The 14,725-nt window shown below is 35.0% G+C and overlaps 1 protein-coding gene across 1 annotated transcript in view; it reads right to left on the bottom strand.

The window, feature by feature from the left end:
* Nucleotides 1–7,901: 7,901 nt before the first annotated feature.
* Nucleotides 7,902–14,725, bottom strand: part of LOC126882540 (NADH dehydrogenase [ubiquinone] iron-sulfur protein 3, mitochondrial-like) — a 29,627-nt gene continuing 22,803 nt past the window's right edge. Inside the window, exon 3 of the mRNA XM_050647508.1 lies at nt 7,902–8,330. Within this exon, the coding sequence (XP_050503465.1) occupies nt 7,954–8,330 (377 nt within the window). The 3' untranslated portion in view covers nt 7,902–7,953. The remainder of the gene's footprint in view (nt 8,331–14,725) is intronic.

The raw sequence follows: 14,725 nt of genomic DNA, 5'->3' as shown, positions 1-14,725 counted from the left end.
CATGAGTTTGACAGTGACAGAGAATGTCAATTTTCATGTCAGATTTCTAAATCTATCTATGGCGCGACCCATTTTGATTGGCTACTACACGTTGTTTATGTTCGTTCTGGCTAATAAGAAGATCATTGTAAACATTTCGACATTTCAAATGATCAGGAGTACCAACATAACCATTCAATAAAATCTACATTTGTCTGTTACTATGCTTTGTTTTTAAACCAGGAGGAGTAAACTAAAAAGACAGATTCACATCCAATACATCCAATAAAGGCAAATACTATGGACTGTATTTGCTTAAGGGGATGGGTACGTATTTGCTTAAGGGGACTGTATTTGCTTAAGGGGGCAGTCCATAATATTTGCTTAAGGGGATGGGTACGTATTTTCGGTTGCAATGCTATTCAAATGGGGATTAATTTTTTTCGAATCCTGAGAAAACTAATAAGTATTTTTGAAAAATTAAATCGCAGAATGAAAGATTACAGTTTTACCGAGGGCTGAAAGTCCCTGAAAACTTCTATGTTTATTTTAATAAATTACAGGGGTGAAAAACTAAGAGAAAATATAGTGTGATTTTTAATTTCAAATATCTCATTCAAAAGAAACTTTTTATTTATTCTAAGGGACTTTCGGCCCTCGATAATAATTTAGTCTTTCATACTGCGTTTAAATTTTTTTTAAATATTTATTAGTTTTTTCAGGATTCGAAGAAAATGGACGACACCATGTCGGTGGTAATATTTTATTCTGTCTAAATCCCGACCCGAGGATTAGCGGCGTGTAATTTGGGTTGCCTATATAAACTTGAATCAACGAAATGGGCCTTTTGAGTTATTTAAAATGCTGAAAAGACCATTTAGTGATAATAAAAACCGATATTTACTGCGGTTGCATGATATTTAATATTAAAATAGTATTGGATGTGGTAGAATGTAGACTCTTTGTATAATTACCAATTAAACAGTGAAGCTGTTAGATCAATTTTCGGATTCAATCATTTCTACTGTTCACAGTTCTGTGTTTGTGTTTGCTTTTGAGTAGGTATTTCATTTTCTTGACAACGAAAATGTTCGGTGTGGAAAGAATTAATAAGTGCGTGGAATGCGGAAAGGTGTATAAACGTAAACATGATTTAAAAAGACATGTAAAAAGTTCGCATCCCGACAAATTGGATGCAATTGCCCCTTTAAAAGTGCTTAAAGGCACGGTGGGTTGTGATTGCGCGCAGCGGTCAAATACCTCCTGCGGTTCTCTCACAATACCCGCAAGTTAGGTTTGGACCGAAGGGTTAGGTCTCTCTCCTTTCTGACCGCTGCGCGCAATTGCAATCTGCCCTAAAGGCAACGTCTATAAGTGCGAAAACTAGCTGCAAAAATTCCATTTGAAGCGGTTTTCGATGAAGTGAGAGATGGAATTTCAGGCACAGACAAGTTTCAAAAGTTAGTAGTAGGTAGTATTAGTTACATTGCTTTGTACAGTTGTAATATTTTCTGAATAATAAACAGGTCCCTTTCGCGATTCAAGTTTATATAGGCAACACAAATTACACGCCGCTAATCCTCGGGTCAGGATCTAGACTCGAGTGTAATATTTTCCAAATCGAACATTCGCTATCTTTGTCATACAACGCACTGAGTCAAATAGAATATGATGACAAGTGACAAGACAGTGCATGACAGCTTTAAATATTTGACATGGCATCGGGAATATTTTGAGTTGTTGATTAAATAATGTTGATAGTGTATTTGATAAATAATTGATTTAAGACGTGAACTTAATAAAAAGTTATTTATTGTTTATTATTTATGGAAAATCCAAGCAGAGAATACATCAGGATATATTCTGTGATCCAAGTATTTTTTTGTTAAAGATGTTCAAAATTGTAAGCGTTCCATAGTAACAATATATTATTAAAAAATCACATTAACACTGTTCCTCTTTTCTCGATTGAGGAAAATTATCACATTTATTAACTGAATTAATAATTTCCAATTATACAAATAACAGTTATCCAAGAACATTCAAAAGCCATCTCTTTAAAGTTAATGATGACATTGTTAAATAGAATGACATTCTAGTAATGTTTACATATCCATACCAGTGTGAATTTTACTACACGTAATCTGCCGTGTAAAGACAGAAAAAGTAGGGATTTAACTAATTTTATTGGGAAATAAGCCATAATTAAATTGAAAAAATAATTGTATTAACGTTTCGACGTCCAAATCGGATGTCGTTGTCAAAATACAAAATAGTACTAAATTGAACAAAAATGTTGCTGCTTAGTAAAAAATTCTTCTAATAATTTATTTAATCTGACTCATGTATACAGGGTGTCCCGAAAAGAATGGTCATAAATTATACCACACATTCTGGGGTCAAAAATAGTTCGATTGAACCTAACTTACCTTAGTACAAATGTGCTCACAAAAAAAGTTACAGCCCTTTGAAGTTACAAAATGAAAATCGATTTTTTTCAATATATCGAAAACTATTGGAGATTTTTTATTGAAAATGGACATGTATAATTCTTATGTCAGGAACATCTTAAAACAAAATTATAGTGAAATTTGTCCACCCCATAAAAAATTTATGGGGATTTTGTTCCCTTAAACCCCCCCAAACTTTTGTGTACGTTCCAATTAATTCATTATTGTGGTACCATTAGTTAAACACAACGTTTTTAAAACTTTTTTGCCTCTTAGTATTTTTTCGATAAGCCAGTTTTTATTGAGATGCGGCTTCTTTTTTAATATATTTACGTAAAAATTTTATGGGGGTTTTGTTCCTTTAAACCCCCTTAATGTTTGTGTACGTTCCAATTAAACTATTATTGTGGTACCATTAGTTAAACACAGTGTTTTTAAAACTTTTGTCTCTTAGTCTTTTGTTCATAAGTCACCTTTTATTGAGATGTAGCTTCTTTTTCAAAATATACCTAAAAATGTAAATTATAAATAAATTTTCAGATTATTAACAGGTCTCTATAACCGTACTTAACCATATACAAATATGTGGTGGATTCGACAAATATTCAAAATATCTCGATAAACACTGGCTTATCGAAAAAGTACTAAGAGGCAAAAAAGTTTTAAAAATAATGTGTTTAACTAATAGTGCCACAATAATAATTTAATTGGAACGTACACAAAAGTTTGGGGGGGTTTAAGGGAACAAAACCCCCATAAAATTTGTATGGGGTGCACAAATTTTACTTAATTTTTTTTTTAAGATATTGCTGTCGTAAAAATGCCACATGTCAATTTTCAATAAAAAATCTCCTAGAGTTTTCGATATATGAAAAAAAATCGATTTTCATTTTGTAACTTCAAAGGGCTGTAACTTTTTTTGTGTGCACTATTGTATATAGGTAAGTGAGGTTCAATCAACCTATTTTTGACCCCAGAATCTGTGGTATAATTTATGACCAATCTTTTCGGGACACCCTGTATATCGGCAATATATAATACATTTTAAAGTAGAAGCGTTAGTAGAAGACTTTAAAATGATATTGCCAATATTTATGAGTGACGTTCCTGTGACGACTTTGGTGAAAGATAGTTCATTCGATTACATGAAATCAACCCCAATTCAAGAATATCCGTCACAAAAAATCATAGCATGTGATCTGTCTTTAAAAAGACAACCAAATGCAACGGTGACAGTAAAATTCTCGTGATAGAATGAATCGAATAAACTATCTTTCAGTAAATTTGTCACAGGAACGCAACTCATAAATATTGGCAATATCAATTTTAAAAGTCTTCTACTTTAAAATGTATAATATATGATATAATATGTCTGAATTGCCGGTCAGATTAAATAAATTATTAGAAAAAATTTTTACTAAGCAACAACATTTTTGTTTAATTTAGTAATATTTTGTATTTTGACAACGACATCCGATTTGGGCGTCGAAACGTTAATAAAATTATTTTTCCAATTTAATTGTGGCTTATTTCCCAATAAAATTAGAGGAACGACACAAAACACAGAGGCAGCGGCCATCATATCAGCATTTCGGCGCGGTAATTTAAATTACTCCTCCTTGTTTAAAATCAGACCATAACAAATAACTTTACTGGCAAAATCTTTACCTATATGATGGCACAGAATAGGAAACAATTGTTTTCTATTCTGTGCTGATGGCATGGCCACTGCCAAGACTTTGTCATCATCATCATTCTCTTTGCCTTATCCCTATGCGGGGTCGGCTTCCCTAATTGCATTTCTCCACACAATTCTATCTTGGGTCATATCAATGTTAATCCCCTTTACCAACATGTCCTGCCTTATCGTCTCCTCCCATGTCTTCTTTGGTCTTCCTTTCCTACTCCTTCCAGGAATCTGCACTTCAGCTATTCTTCGTATTGGGTGATTAACGTCTCGACGTTGAACATGACCAAATCATCTTAACCTATGCTTTCTCATTTTGGCATCAATTGGTGCCACACCTAGACTTCCCCTAATATACTCATTTCTAATTTTATCCTTCTTTGCCACTCCACTCATCCATCTATAAGCATTCTCATTTCCGCCACATGCATTCGTTGTTCCTCTTTCTTTTTCACTGCCCAACATTCAGTTCCGTGCAACATAGCCGGTCTTATGGCTGTTTTATAGAATTTTTCCTTCAGCTTCATTGGAATTTTTCTGTCACACAACACACCACTCGCTTCTTTCCACTTCATCCATCCAGCCCTAATTCTACTGCACGCAGCTCCATATATTTCTCCATTACTCTGTAATACCGATCCTAGGTATTTACTTAAAACTATTGCTTTTCACAATCATTTCACCATCCAAAGATACCATTTTATTTGTTGTAACTCCATCTTTAAATGAACATTCCAAATACTCTGTTTTTGTCCTACTAAGTTTTAAACCTTTTTCCTCCAGAGCTTGTCTCCACTGTTGCAGTTTTTGTTCTAAGTCTCTTTCACTATTTCCTATTAACACTACATATCAGCATACATTAGGCACCATGGAATGCTACCCTGTAGTTTCGCTGTTATCTGGTCCAAAACTAATGAGAATAAATAAGGACTAAGCACCGAGCCTTGGTGTAATCCTACTTTCCCCTGAAATTTATCAGTCTCTCCCACACCTGTCCTAACACTAGTCGTTACTCCCTCATACATATCTCTCACAATCTTTACATATTCGCCAGGGACTCCTTTCTTATTGAGAGCCCACCACAGAATCTCTCGAGGAACTCTATCATATGCATTCTCAAGATCAATGAATACCATATGAGCGTTGGTCTCTTTATTCCTGTATTTTTCCATCGGTTGCCTTACAATGAAAATTGCATCTGTTGTTGATCTGCCGTGCATAAAGCCAAATTGATTATCGGATATTTCGGTTTCTTCACGTATCCGTCTATCAATTACTCTCTCCCATATTTTCATGGTGTGGCTAAGTAGTTTTATAGCCCTGTAGTTTGTACATTGTTGTATGTCTCCCTTGTTTTTGTAGACAGGTACTAATATACTACTGCTTCTCCATTCGTCTGGTATTTGTCCAACTTCCATAATTCTATTAAATAGACCTGCTAGCCAACTTATTCCTGTCTCTCCCAATGCTCTCCATACTTCCCCAGTTATATCATCTGGTCCAACTGCTTTTCCTTTCTTTATTTTTTGATGCGCTTGAGCCACTTCCTCGTTTGTTATTCTGGTAACCATTGCTGTTACTGCCTCCGTTAACTCCACAGGCTGTCTGCCAAATTCTTCATTTAATAAACTGTCAAAATACTTTCTCCGTCTCTTTTTGACATCCTATTCGTGAATAAGTATTTTATTATTTTCATCTCGAATACATCTAATCTGATTAAAATCTCTTGCTTTCTTTGCTCTCTGTTAAGCTATTTTATAAATCTTTGCTTCGCCTTCCCTGGTATCAAGTTGATCGTATAGGTTTGAATACGCTTCTACTTTAGCTTTTGCTACTGCTACTTTCGCTTTTGCTACTGCTACTTTCGCTTCCTTTTTGGCGACCATATAGTTTTGAAGATCTCTATCCGATCTGGTTTCTTGCCACTTTTTATATAATTTTCCCTTCTCTTTTATTTTTCCTTGTACTTCATTTGACCACCACCAAGTCTCTTTATCCTCAAACTTCTTTCCTGGCGTTTTCCCAAGTACTTATTTCAATCCACCACTTGATTTTTTGTGGTCCTCTCCGATATTTTTGTTTAGTTTCGCTTTTTACTTCGATGTCCAGAACAAGCAGCTTATGTTGTTGGCTTACTGTCTCACTATTACCTTGCAGTCCTTGCATCCACGTATGTCTTCTTTCCTTATCATGAAGTAGTCTATTTGGGATTGATGTTGTCCACTTTTGTAGGTAATAAGTTGAGTTTCTCTCTTTTTAAAGAATGTGTTAACAATCGCCATATCCAATGCTGTTGCTAATTCAAGCATGTCATCTCCAGCTTCATTTCTAGTTCCAAAGCCTAATCCCCCATGCATTGTTTCATATCCTGTCTTGGCTTGTCCCCACATGTGCATTGAAATCACCTCCTATTATAACTTTCTCCTCTGCTGGAATATCACTCAGTACGTCTCCTAATTGGTCATAGAAAGCTCTTCTTTTATTCTCACCCAGACCTGTTTGAGGAGCGCATACACACACACACACACAACATTCAATACCTCTTTATAAATTACAAATTTTACTGACATCATTCTATCACTCGTTCTTACAACTTCTACTACGTTCTTTCATTTCACTATGAGCAATTATACCGACTCCATTTCTAGTGTTACTACTCCCTACATACCACAATTTGTATCCTTCACCTAGTTCTTTCGCCCTTTGTCCTTTCCACCTAGTTTCTTGAATGCAAGCAATTTGAACTCTTCTTCGTTTGAGCGCATCCACTAACTCCATACTCTCACCTGTAAGACTACCAAGATCCAAGACCCTATCCTGATTTTTCTAACCTTTAATGGTGTTCCCCCTGGGATAGTCCTCACCCGGAGATCCGAACGGAGGCTCATTTTACTTCCGGCATATTTTACCTCAGGAGATGACATCATTTCAGTATAAGTTTTTATTGCGTTGGAGAAGGTCTTTTCATTATTATGGCCTGAAAAGATTTTTTGGGTCTTTGATGCCTGAATGCCTTTTCTATCAGCACCATACCTGCCCTGCACGTTTATCCAATACACCACCAATGCAACCAAAGTGCAGTATTACCCCACACCCGCCTGCATTTTTCTGTATAGGCCAGGATCCCTACTGTAAGGACTGCCCTATAAGCCAATGTACTATTGTACATTTTATTGCCAAAGACTTTTTATTGTCTATAAATTTCTTATAATATGCTTATTTATAATATGGTTCATATTCATATATTTCAATATTCATACATCTCATATCTCATTTCCATATTAGGAAGCCATTTAGTCCATGTTCTGAGGCCGCTTTCGTATGAAAAATTTTCTGACTCTGTTTCTTGGCGGATTCCTGCTCAAAAATGTGCCCTTTATACAAATCAGAAGGGTGCCGGGCGAAACTTTTGGGCATGCAGAAATTGTTTAAACAAATTCAAAAGATCACATTTTTTGCTCCACCAAATATTTTTTATTTGGCTAATAAGTTTTTTGGGTCAATAGATGACGCTAATATTGAGGTAGTGAAAAATCTCACATACCTGGGAGTACAGATAACTGAAGACGGCAGCAAGGAGGAGGAGAAACGGATAATGCTGGCTAACAAAATTATAATCATGTTTCATTTATCGAAACATACGTACCTAATTATTATCATATTTATACAAGCATACCTAATTACCTACCTACCCCTACCGAATACTTGGTAATTAAGCTTGGGAACTAACCTTGGTACCTACCTACCTTTGTTGTAGGCAGTTAATTTTAAAACTCATGTAATAGAAAACGTATAATTAACATTCTTATAAAAATCCAAACTTAGAACATTTTTTTATCAACACTTTTTATCTTCTTTAATTAAGTGTTCTTTTTTATTTAAATGTTCTTCTTTATTTAAGTGTTTCTCTTTTTGGATCTCCAATTCTTTATTTTTTTCTTGCTTCGTCCGATACTTGTAGAAGGTCTCCCAAGGGAAATGAAGATCGAAATGGCGAAACTCTTGTGCTAACTCCAAAGGCTCACAGACTACTCTTTTTTTCTCTTCGTCATATCTGAGCTCCACATAACCACTCAGGGGAAAGTCTTTTCTGAACGGATTTCCTTGGAAACCGTAGTCGGTCAGGATTCTTCTTAAATCTGGATGGTTGGCGAAGAGTACACCGAACATATCGTAAACCTCTCTTTCTGGCCAGTTGGCTCCTTTATAAATTCCTACAATTAGTAAAAAATATATTACATTACAGTACTTATAATTATTAACAATACATATACCTACGTGGGAATTTAAAAAAGTTTAAAGGAAATTGAAGGTTTGTTAAACGCTTTTGTTTTTCGCACCTCTTATGATTCCTATGTGGATTATTACTTGATAATGCAAGAATTAAAGGTGACTAAGTCAAAATTGGGCAAAAGACTAAACGAGGAAGAATCAAAAATATGATTTTTGTTAAGACAATAGAGGAAATAACGAATTTTGTAGATGATGAAATATATACTTATATACAATGAATTCTTCCATAAAAAAGCCTCAAAGAAAGTTGGAATCGAATACAAAGGAGAAAATCTGAACAAAATACGAGTATTACTTTCTTGTAGAGTAAGTGACAAGCTAAGATAAAGCGATTGTAACCAGGGCCGTCCATAAGGACGAAGAGGGGCGGTGTCCCCCGGTGCGGTATTGAAAAGGCGCCGGTAGGTGCCGAAAAAAATTAATTTTTTGACAATACCGAAATTACCAGAAATTTTTTTTATTACCAAAAACAATAAACAAAAGTAATGACATTGACTAAGGAAAAGAAGGATTTTACCCACTGGTGAAATCAAACCAGAAATATTGAAGTGGTTCAAGCACTTCAAGAATAAAGAAAGGAAAAGCAGTTGGAAAAGATGATATTTCTTGGGAAGTGTGGAGAGCATTACGAGAGACAGGAACAAGGTGGCTAACGGGTTTATTTAAAAGTACGTATCCATACAAGGGTGATCGGCGCTCGGTGCAGCAGCTTCACATAGTGGATACGTTGGTGATCGCCGTTAGGCGCTCACCCTCTTCGATTCAACCGGTTTGCGGTTTATATGTAAGGGAGCGCATGTCGTATCCATTTGAGCAGCTACACCGAGCGCGGATCACCCTTGTATGGATACGTACCTTAATAGAATTAGAGAAGTTGGACAAATGCCAGACGAATGGAGAAGTTTTATAGAATAAAAAAAACCATTCTCGTTGGAACTTTACCGCGCTGAGCAGATGGGACGTGAATTATAAATTGTAAAATTCGCTCATCTTCCTTAGTCTCAGCATCCGTTATGGCTTGAAAATTGTAGAAGCCTCGGAGGTGTTACCAGAGAAGGTTCCCATTGTTTTCAATCTGGTAGTATGTAGAGTATCATTTTTTGATGTTGTTTTATGTGCTATTAGATTGAAAACTTAGTTTTTTGCCGCTAGGGCATCCCTGCCATTTCGTTCGTTGCAATCCGTGACTGCACGCCGGGGTTTGTCCTAGTTGGGTCAGCAGGGGCGGATCCAGAAAATCGATTAGGGGGGGGGGCACATAGGGTACAAACTCAAGGAGTCTGGAATATACCCCGATAAAATCTATTATATCTAGTGTATTTTTGATCAGTCTGGGGGGGGGGGCACGGGGGCACTGGATCCGCTACTGTGGGTCATAGAGAGCAGCATATGTGCCTCCTGATGAGAGACTAATATGTTTCGGAACCGGTAGAGGTGCTTGCTGCACTCTCTGATTGAACTAGAATAATGATGCGGCTGTAGTTTCGTGTTGCAACGAAATTGAAAATGCGGTTATTCATTTTTTATTATAGAATAATATAATATTATAGAATATTAGTACCTGTTTACAAAAACATGGCGATACAACAATGTACAAACTATAGGGCCGTAACACTACTTAGTCACACCATGAAAATATGGGAGAGAGTAATTGATAAACGGATACGTGCAGAAACCGAAATATGCGATAATCAATTTGGGTTTATGCAGGGCAGATGCAATTTTCATTATAAGGCAGCTGATGGTAAAATACAGGAATAAAGAAACAAACGCTTATATGGTAAATCTTGAGAAAGCATTATGATGATAGAATTCCTCGAAAGATTCTGTGGTGGGCACTCAATAAGAAAGGAGTCCCTGGTGAATGTGTAAAGATTGTGTGAGATATGTATGAGGGAGTAACGACTAGTGTTTAGGACAGGTGTGGGAGAGACTGATAAATTTCATGTGAAAGTAGGATTGCACGTGTACCAAGAACCAAGACTCAGTGCTTATTCTTTATTTATTCTTATTAGTTTTGGATCAGATAAAAGCGAAGCTACAGGGTAACATTTTCTGGTTCTTAATGTATGCTGTTAATGTAGTGTTAGTATGAAATAGTAAAAGCGCCTTAGAACAAAAACTGGAACAGTGGAGACAAGCTCTTGAGGAAAAGGGTTTAAAACTTTTTGAAAAGTGATAGTTTTAACTATACCTACGATCGGTATTACAGAGTAATGGGGAAATAGATAGAGATGCATGTAGTGGAATTAGAGTTGTATGGACCATGAAGTGGAATAAAGCGAGTGGTTTGTTGTTGCGTGACAGAAAAATTCCAATGAAGCTGAAGTAAAAATTCTATTAAATAGCTATAAGGTCAGCTATGATGTTGGACAGTTAAAAACAAAAAAAGAACAACGAATGCATGTGGCGGAAAATGCTTAGATGGATGACTAGAGTTACAAAAAGGATAAGATTGGGAATGACTATATTAGGGGAAGTCTAGGGGTGACACCAATAGATGCCAAAATGAGGGAGCATATGTTAAGACGGTTTGGTCATGTTCAACGTCGAGACGTCAGTCACCCAATACGAAAAATTCTTGAACTGCAGGTTACTGGAAGGAGTACGAGAGGAACACCAAGAGACCTGGGGTGAGACGCTTAGGTAAGACATGTCGGTAAAGGGGATTAATATCGATATGATCCAAGACAGAAACTTATGGAGAAATACAATTAAGGAAGTTGCCCCAGCATAGAGATAAAGGCAAAGAGAATGATGATGAAACAAATAGTTTGTAGGTTTTCGCCTTGTGCATGACTGGCGCTTAGCTCCTTCATCTGACATTTTTGGATCTCGCAATTTAACGTTAAGCGTATGTAACAGTTATATACCATTTTTGACAAAAATTTTTAACCAAACAATGACAATGATATTACAAAGATAGCTCCAATATTGTCATATTTCGCCACTTTTCACGTTGGCATCGTTTCAAGACACCACCCCACCACCATAGTCACGCATGGAGTGAATACGATATACCGATTCACTAAGTTGCAAAAAACTACTTACAAATGGAGGAAGAAAGGGGCGCCTAAAATTTCTTGCCCCGGGGCGCTTGAAAGTCTTGGCGCGGCCCTGATTGTAACAGATGCAACAGTATCTAACTAAATAATTTCAGAGCTGGCAGTTATAGACTATTGAGGCCAGGACTATAGCAAGGAGATGAGTAAGTAGAGCTTGGAACATCGAGATGGCTACGTCATGTAAGGGTGTAAATTTTGGCTCGCTGAACCAAAAAAGTTGGATACTTTCAAGTGCATCCTTCCTAACCTGACATATGAATATCAAACCTGGACCCTAACCAAAGCAAATATAAATAAACTAGCCATAACAGAAAGGTCAATGAAAAGAGCAATGTTAGGTATACGACTGTCAGATAAAAAGAGGAAAGATTGGATATCACAACAAAAATTGACAAAATCAAAGTTGAAACGCCACATCTCAAATGCTTCCAATTTTCGGTACATATCTTCGTTCAAGGTCCATGATTCGACACCATAAAAAAGGCAGTGGCGGCTTGTCCTATGAGGCAGGTGAGGCAGTGCCTCACCAGTATATCAATCGACTATTTACCTTATTTCTCTATACCATCATCAATTCTTTAAATACAATTTACAATTTAACTTTTTGAAATTTGCTAAATAACTTTTATGAGAAAATAATAAAAATACGGCCCTGATCTTTGTCGTCCACATGCGAGTATCTCAAATTGTAGCCGGGTGAAGCAAGCCTCTCATAGATCCCTTGCCTAGCATATTACGGTTTCGTAAAAGGGACTAAATATGCGGAGCTCGGAACCTCAACCTGTCAAGAATTTCGGACGCTGATTCAAAATCCTATGAGGCACGCCTCTTAGTAGTTTTAGATACAATATAAGCGTATAGGGTCGAACTGCACCGATTTGTTTAATGGATAAAAATTATTGTATATATTATGTAATTTAGTATGTTAATAATTATAAAAAGCAAGAGGCGCCTAATTTAATTTTCTTCTGACTATAATTAATAATTAAAAAATTACTTTTAAGTAATTTTAATAAGGAACCTTCCTCATTAACAATTTAAAAAAGACATTTTAGAGTAGAACATGGAAAAATTTTTACCGGGACCTGATAGAAGAAGGTTTGAACTTGAATTTAGGTACTTGATGTTTACAAAAATAATATTTTTTACTCTTTATTTTAAGCCTTGAAAATCGCCATCTTTCGTTCTTTATTCAGTTTTAAATTGTTTATACATAACGAAAACGACTAACTTAGAGAAAAATTGAAGAGCTATTTAGAAAAACAACATGTACGTATATTCTTAGGATTTCTGTAATTTTTTAGTGTAAAAATACAATTTCTATGAAAGAATTGGAAATTTTAATGATATTATTTATAGATATTATATCTATAATATTTATAAATAATATCATTAATATGTATTTCCAAATTATTTTATAGAAATTAGGTTTTTACACAAACAAATTACAGAAATTTTAAAAATACAGTTACCTATGTTGTTTTTGTAAATAAGTCTTCAATTACGAAAGTCCTTTTTTTTGTTTCGAATGATCCAAAAAATCTAAAATAATATCTGCCCGGGCCAATTTTTTTTATTTATTTCATTTTAAGTCATTTTTTAATAATTATTAATTACTTATATCAGAACAAAATTAGATAGGGCACCACTTGTTTTTTATAAATATTAACATAACTAAATTACATATCCAATAATTTTTATCCATTAAGTAGATCGGTGCAGTTCGACCTTATATCGGATCCTCTTCTATAGCGTTTTTTTCACGATGGAGTGATACTGTTTTCACGATAATGATTTAAAGCTTTATAATTGAATAATATGGCAAAAATATCAATTGAAAAATCATTTATAAAATCACAGGATGAGAACGCTTTTATAGACGAGGTAATAGCTCATTTTGCAGAACAGAAATCTCGCAAAGTTTCATTAATTTATAAAAAAATTTAAGAACTCAGTTTTCCATTTAGAATTTATATTTTATGAAGTTTTTGACTAAAATAACTTTAAAATAGGACGTGGTTGAATGCTCGAATATATGAATTTTACGAAATAACAGGCAGGTATCGAGCATTGAGTTTTACTTAATCTTGCCTTGCCCAAGTATACTTTCGCTCCTAGAGCATTTTCAGGGGCATTTCGTCAAAAAAGGAAGGTATCCTCGAATGTCATTAATTATCTGAAGTGGTGGCAACTTAAATTAACATATATCTAACAAATACTGAACGTACACTACACTGTAACGTACAAATAGATAAATTTATCTGTTTGTACCTCCATCTTCAAAATGTAGAAGTACCAAAATTACCGGCACTCAAATTTATCTGTTTGTCCTTCGTGTAGTGTACGTTAAGTATTTGTTAGATATATGCTAATTTACCTTCCTTTTTTGACGAACTGCTCCTGAAGATGCTCTAGGAGCGAAAGTATACTTTCGAAGATTAAATAAAACTCAGTGCTCGATATCTGCCTTTTATTTCGTAAAAAATAACTTTATTTTATTTATTTTCATTTTATTATTATAATTTTATAATAATTAATTTTCTTTTAAGCACGCTTTTTATAAAAAAAACTTAAAATAAACACCCAAAAAAAACTGATGAAATTATCACTTGTTTATAGGTCTATATTGTTTGCGTACAATAATTTCATTTTGGCAATTGATTAAACAAAATCAGTTGTTGTCAGTTGTTCTCATGTATTTTCTAATGTAAATTTTGCTTAATATAGCTGATGAGACCCAGTACAACGCTGATGAGACCCAGGAAGGACGAAACATCTGATGCATACTGTTTTGATATGTGGCATTAGTAATTATTTTTAGTTAAAAAACAGCAACTGTGAGTATGAACCTATCACAGACTTAACCAGGAAACAATTTGTCTCTCTCTAAATACCAGCCTGGCACGTAAATGGGTATCCGGCTTTCGTTGCTATTCTTTTGCCAATAAAATAGTTATTTAATATCATTTGCAAGCGTTAAAATAAATACGGCAATGTTCTGTAGACGGCCCCATGTTATGACGTTACAAAATCGACCTTCGGATCATTAAAGAGAAGCTAATAATAATAATAATAATAATAATAATATTCCTCATTTTAGCATCAAAAACAACAACAATGTGGTGGCGAAGCTTAATCATTTATTGTACATACATGGATGATTTGAAATTAATGGCTTCCACTCGAAACCAACTCGACGAGATGCTAAAAACTGTAGAAACTTTTTCCAATGATATTAGTATGCACTTCGG

The sequence above is a fragment of the Diabrotica virgifera genome, chromosome 3 (genome assembly GCF_917563875.1).
Source record: "Diabrotica virgifera virgifera chromosome 3, PGI_DIABVI_V3a".
NCBI lineage: Eukaryota > Metazoa > Arthropoda > Insecta > Coleoptera > Chrysomelidae > Diabrotica > Diabrotica virgifera.
The sequence above is the reverse complement of the archived record's forward strand: the minus strand, read 5'-3'. Positions and strand labels throughout refer to the sequence as shown.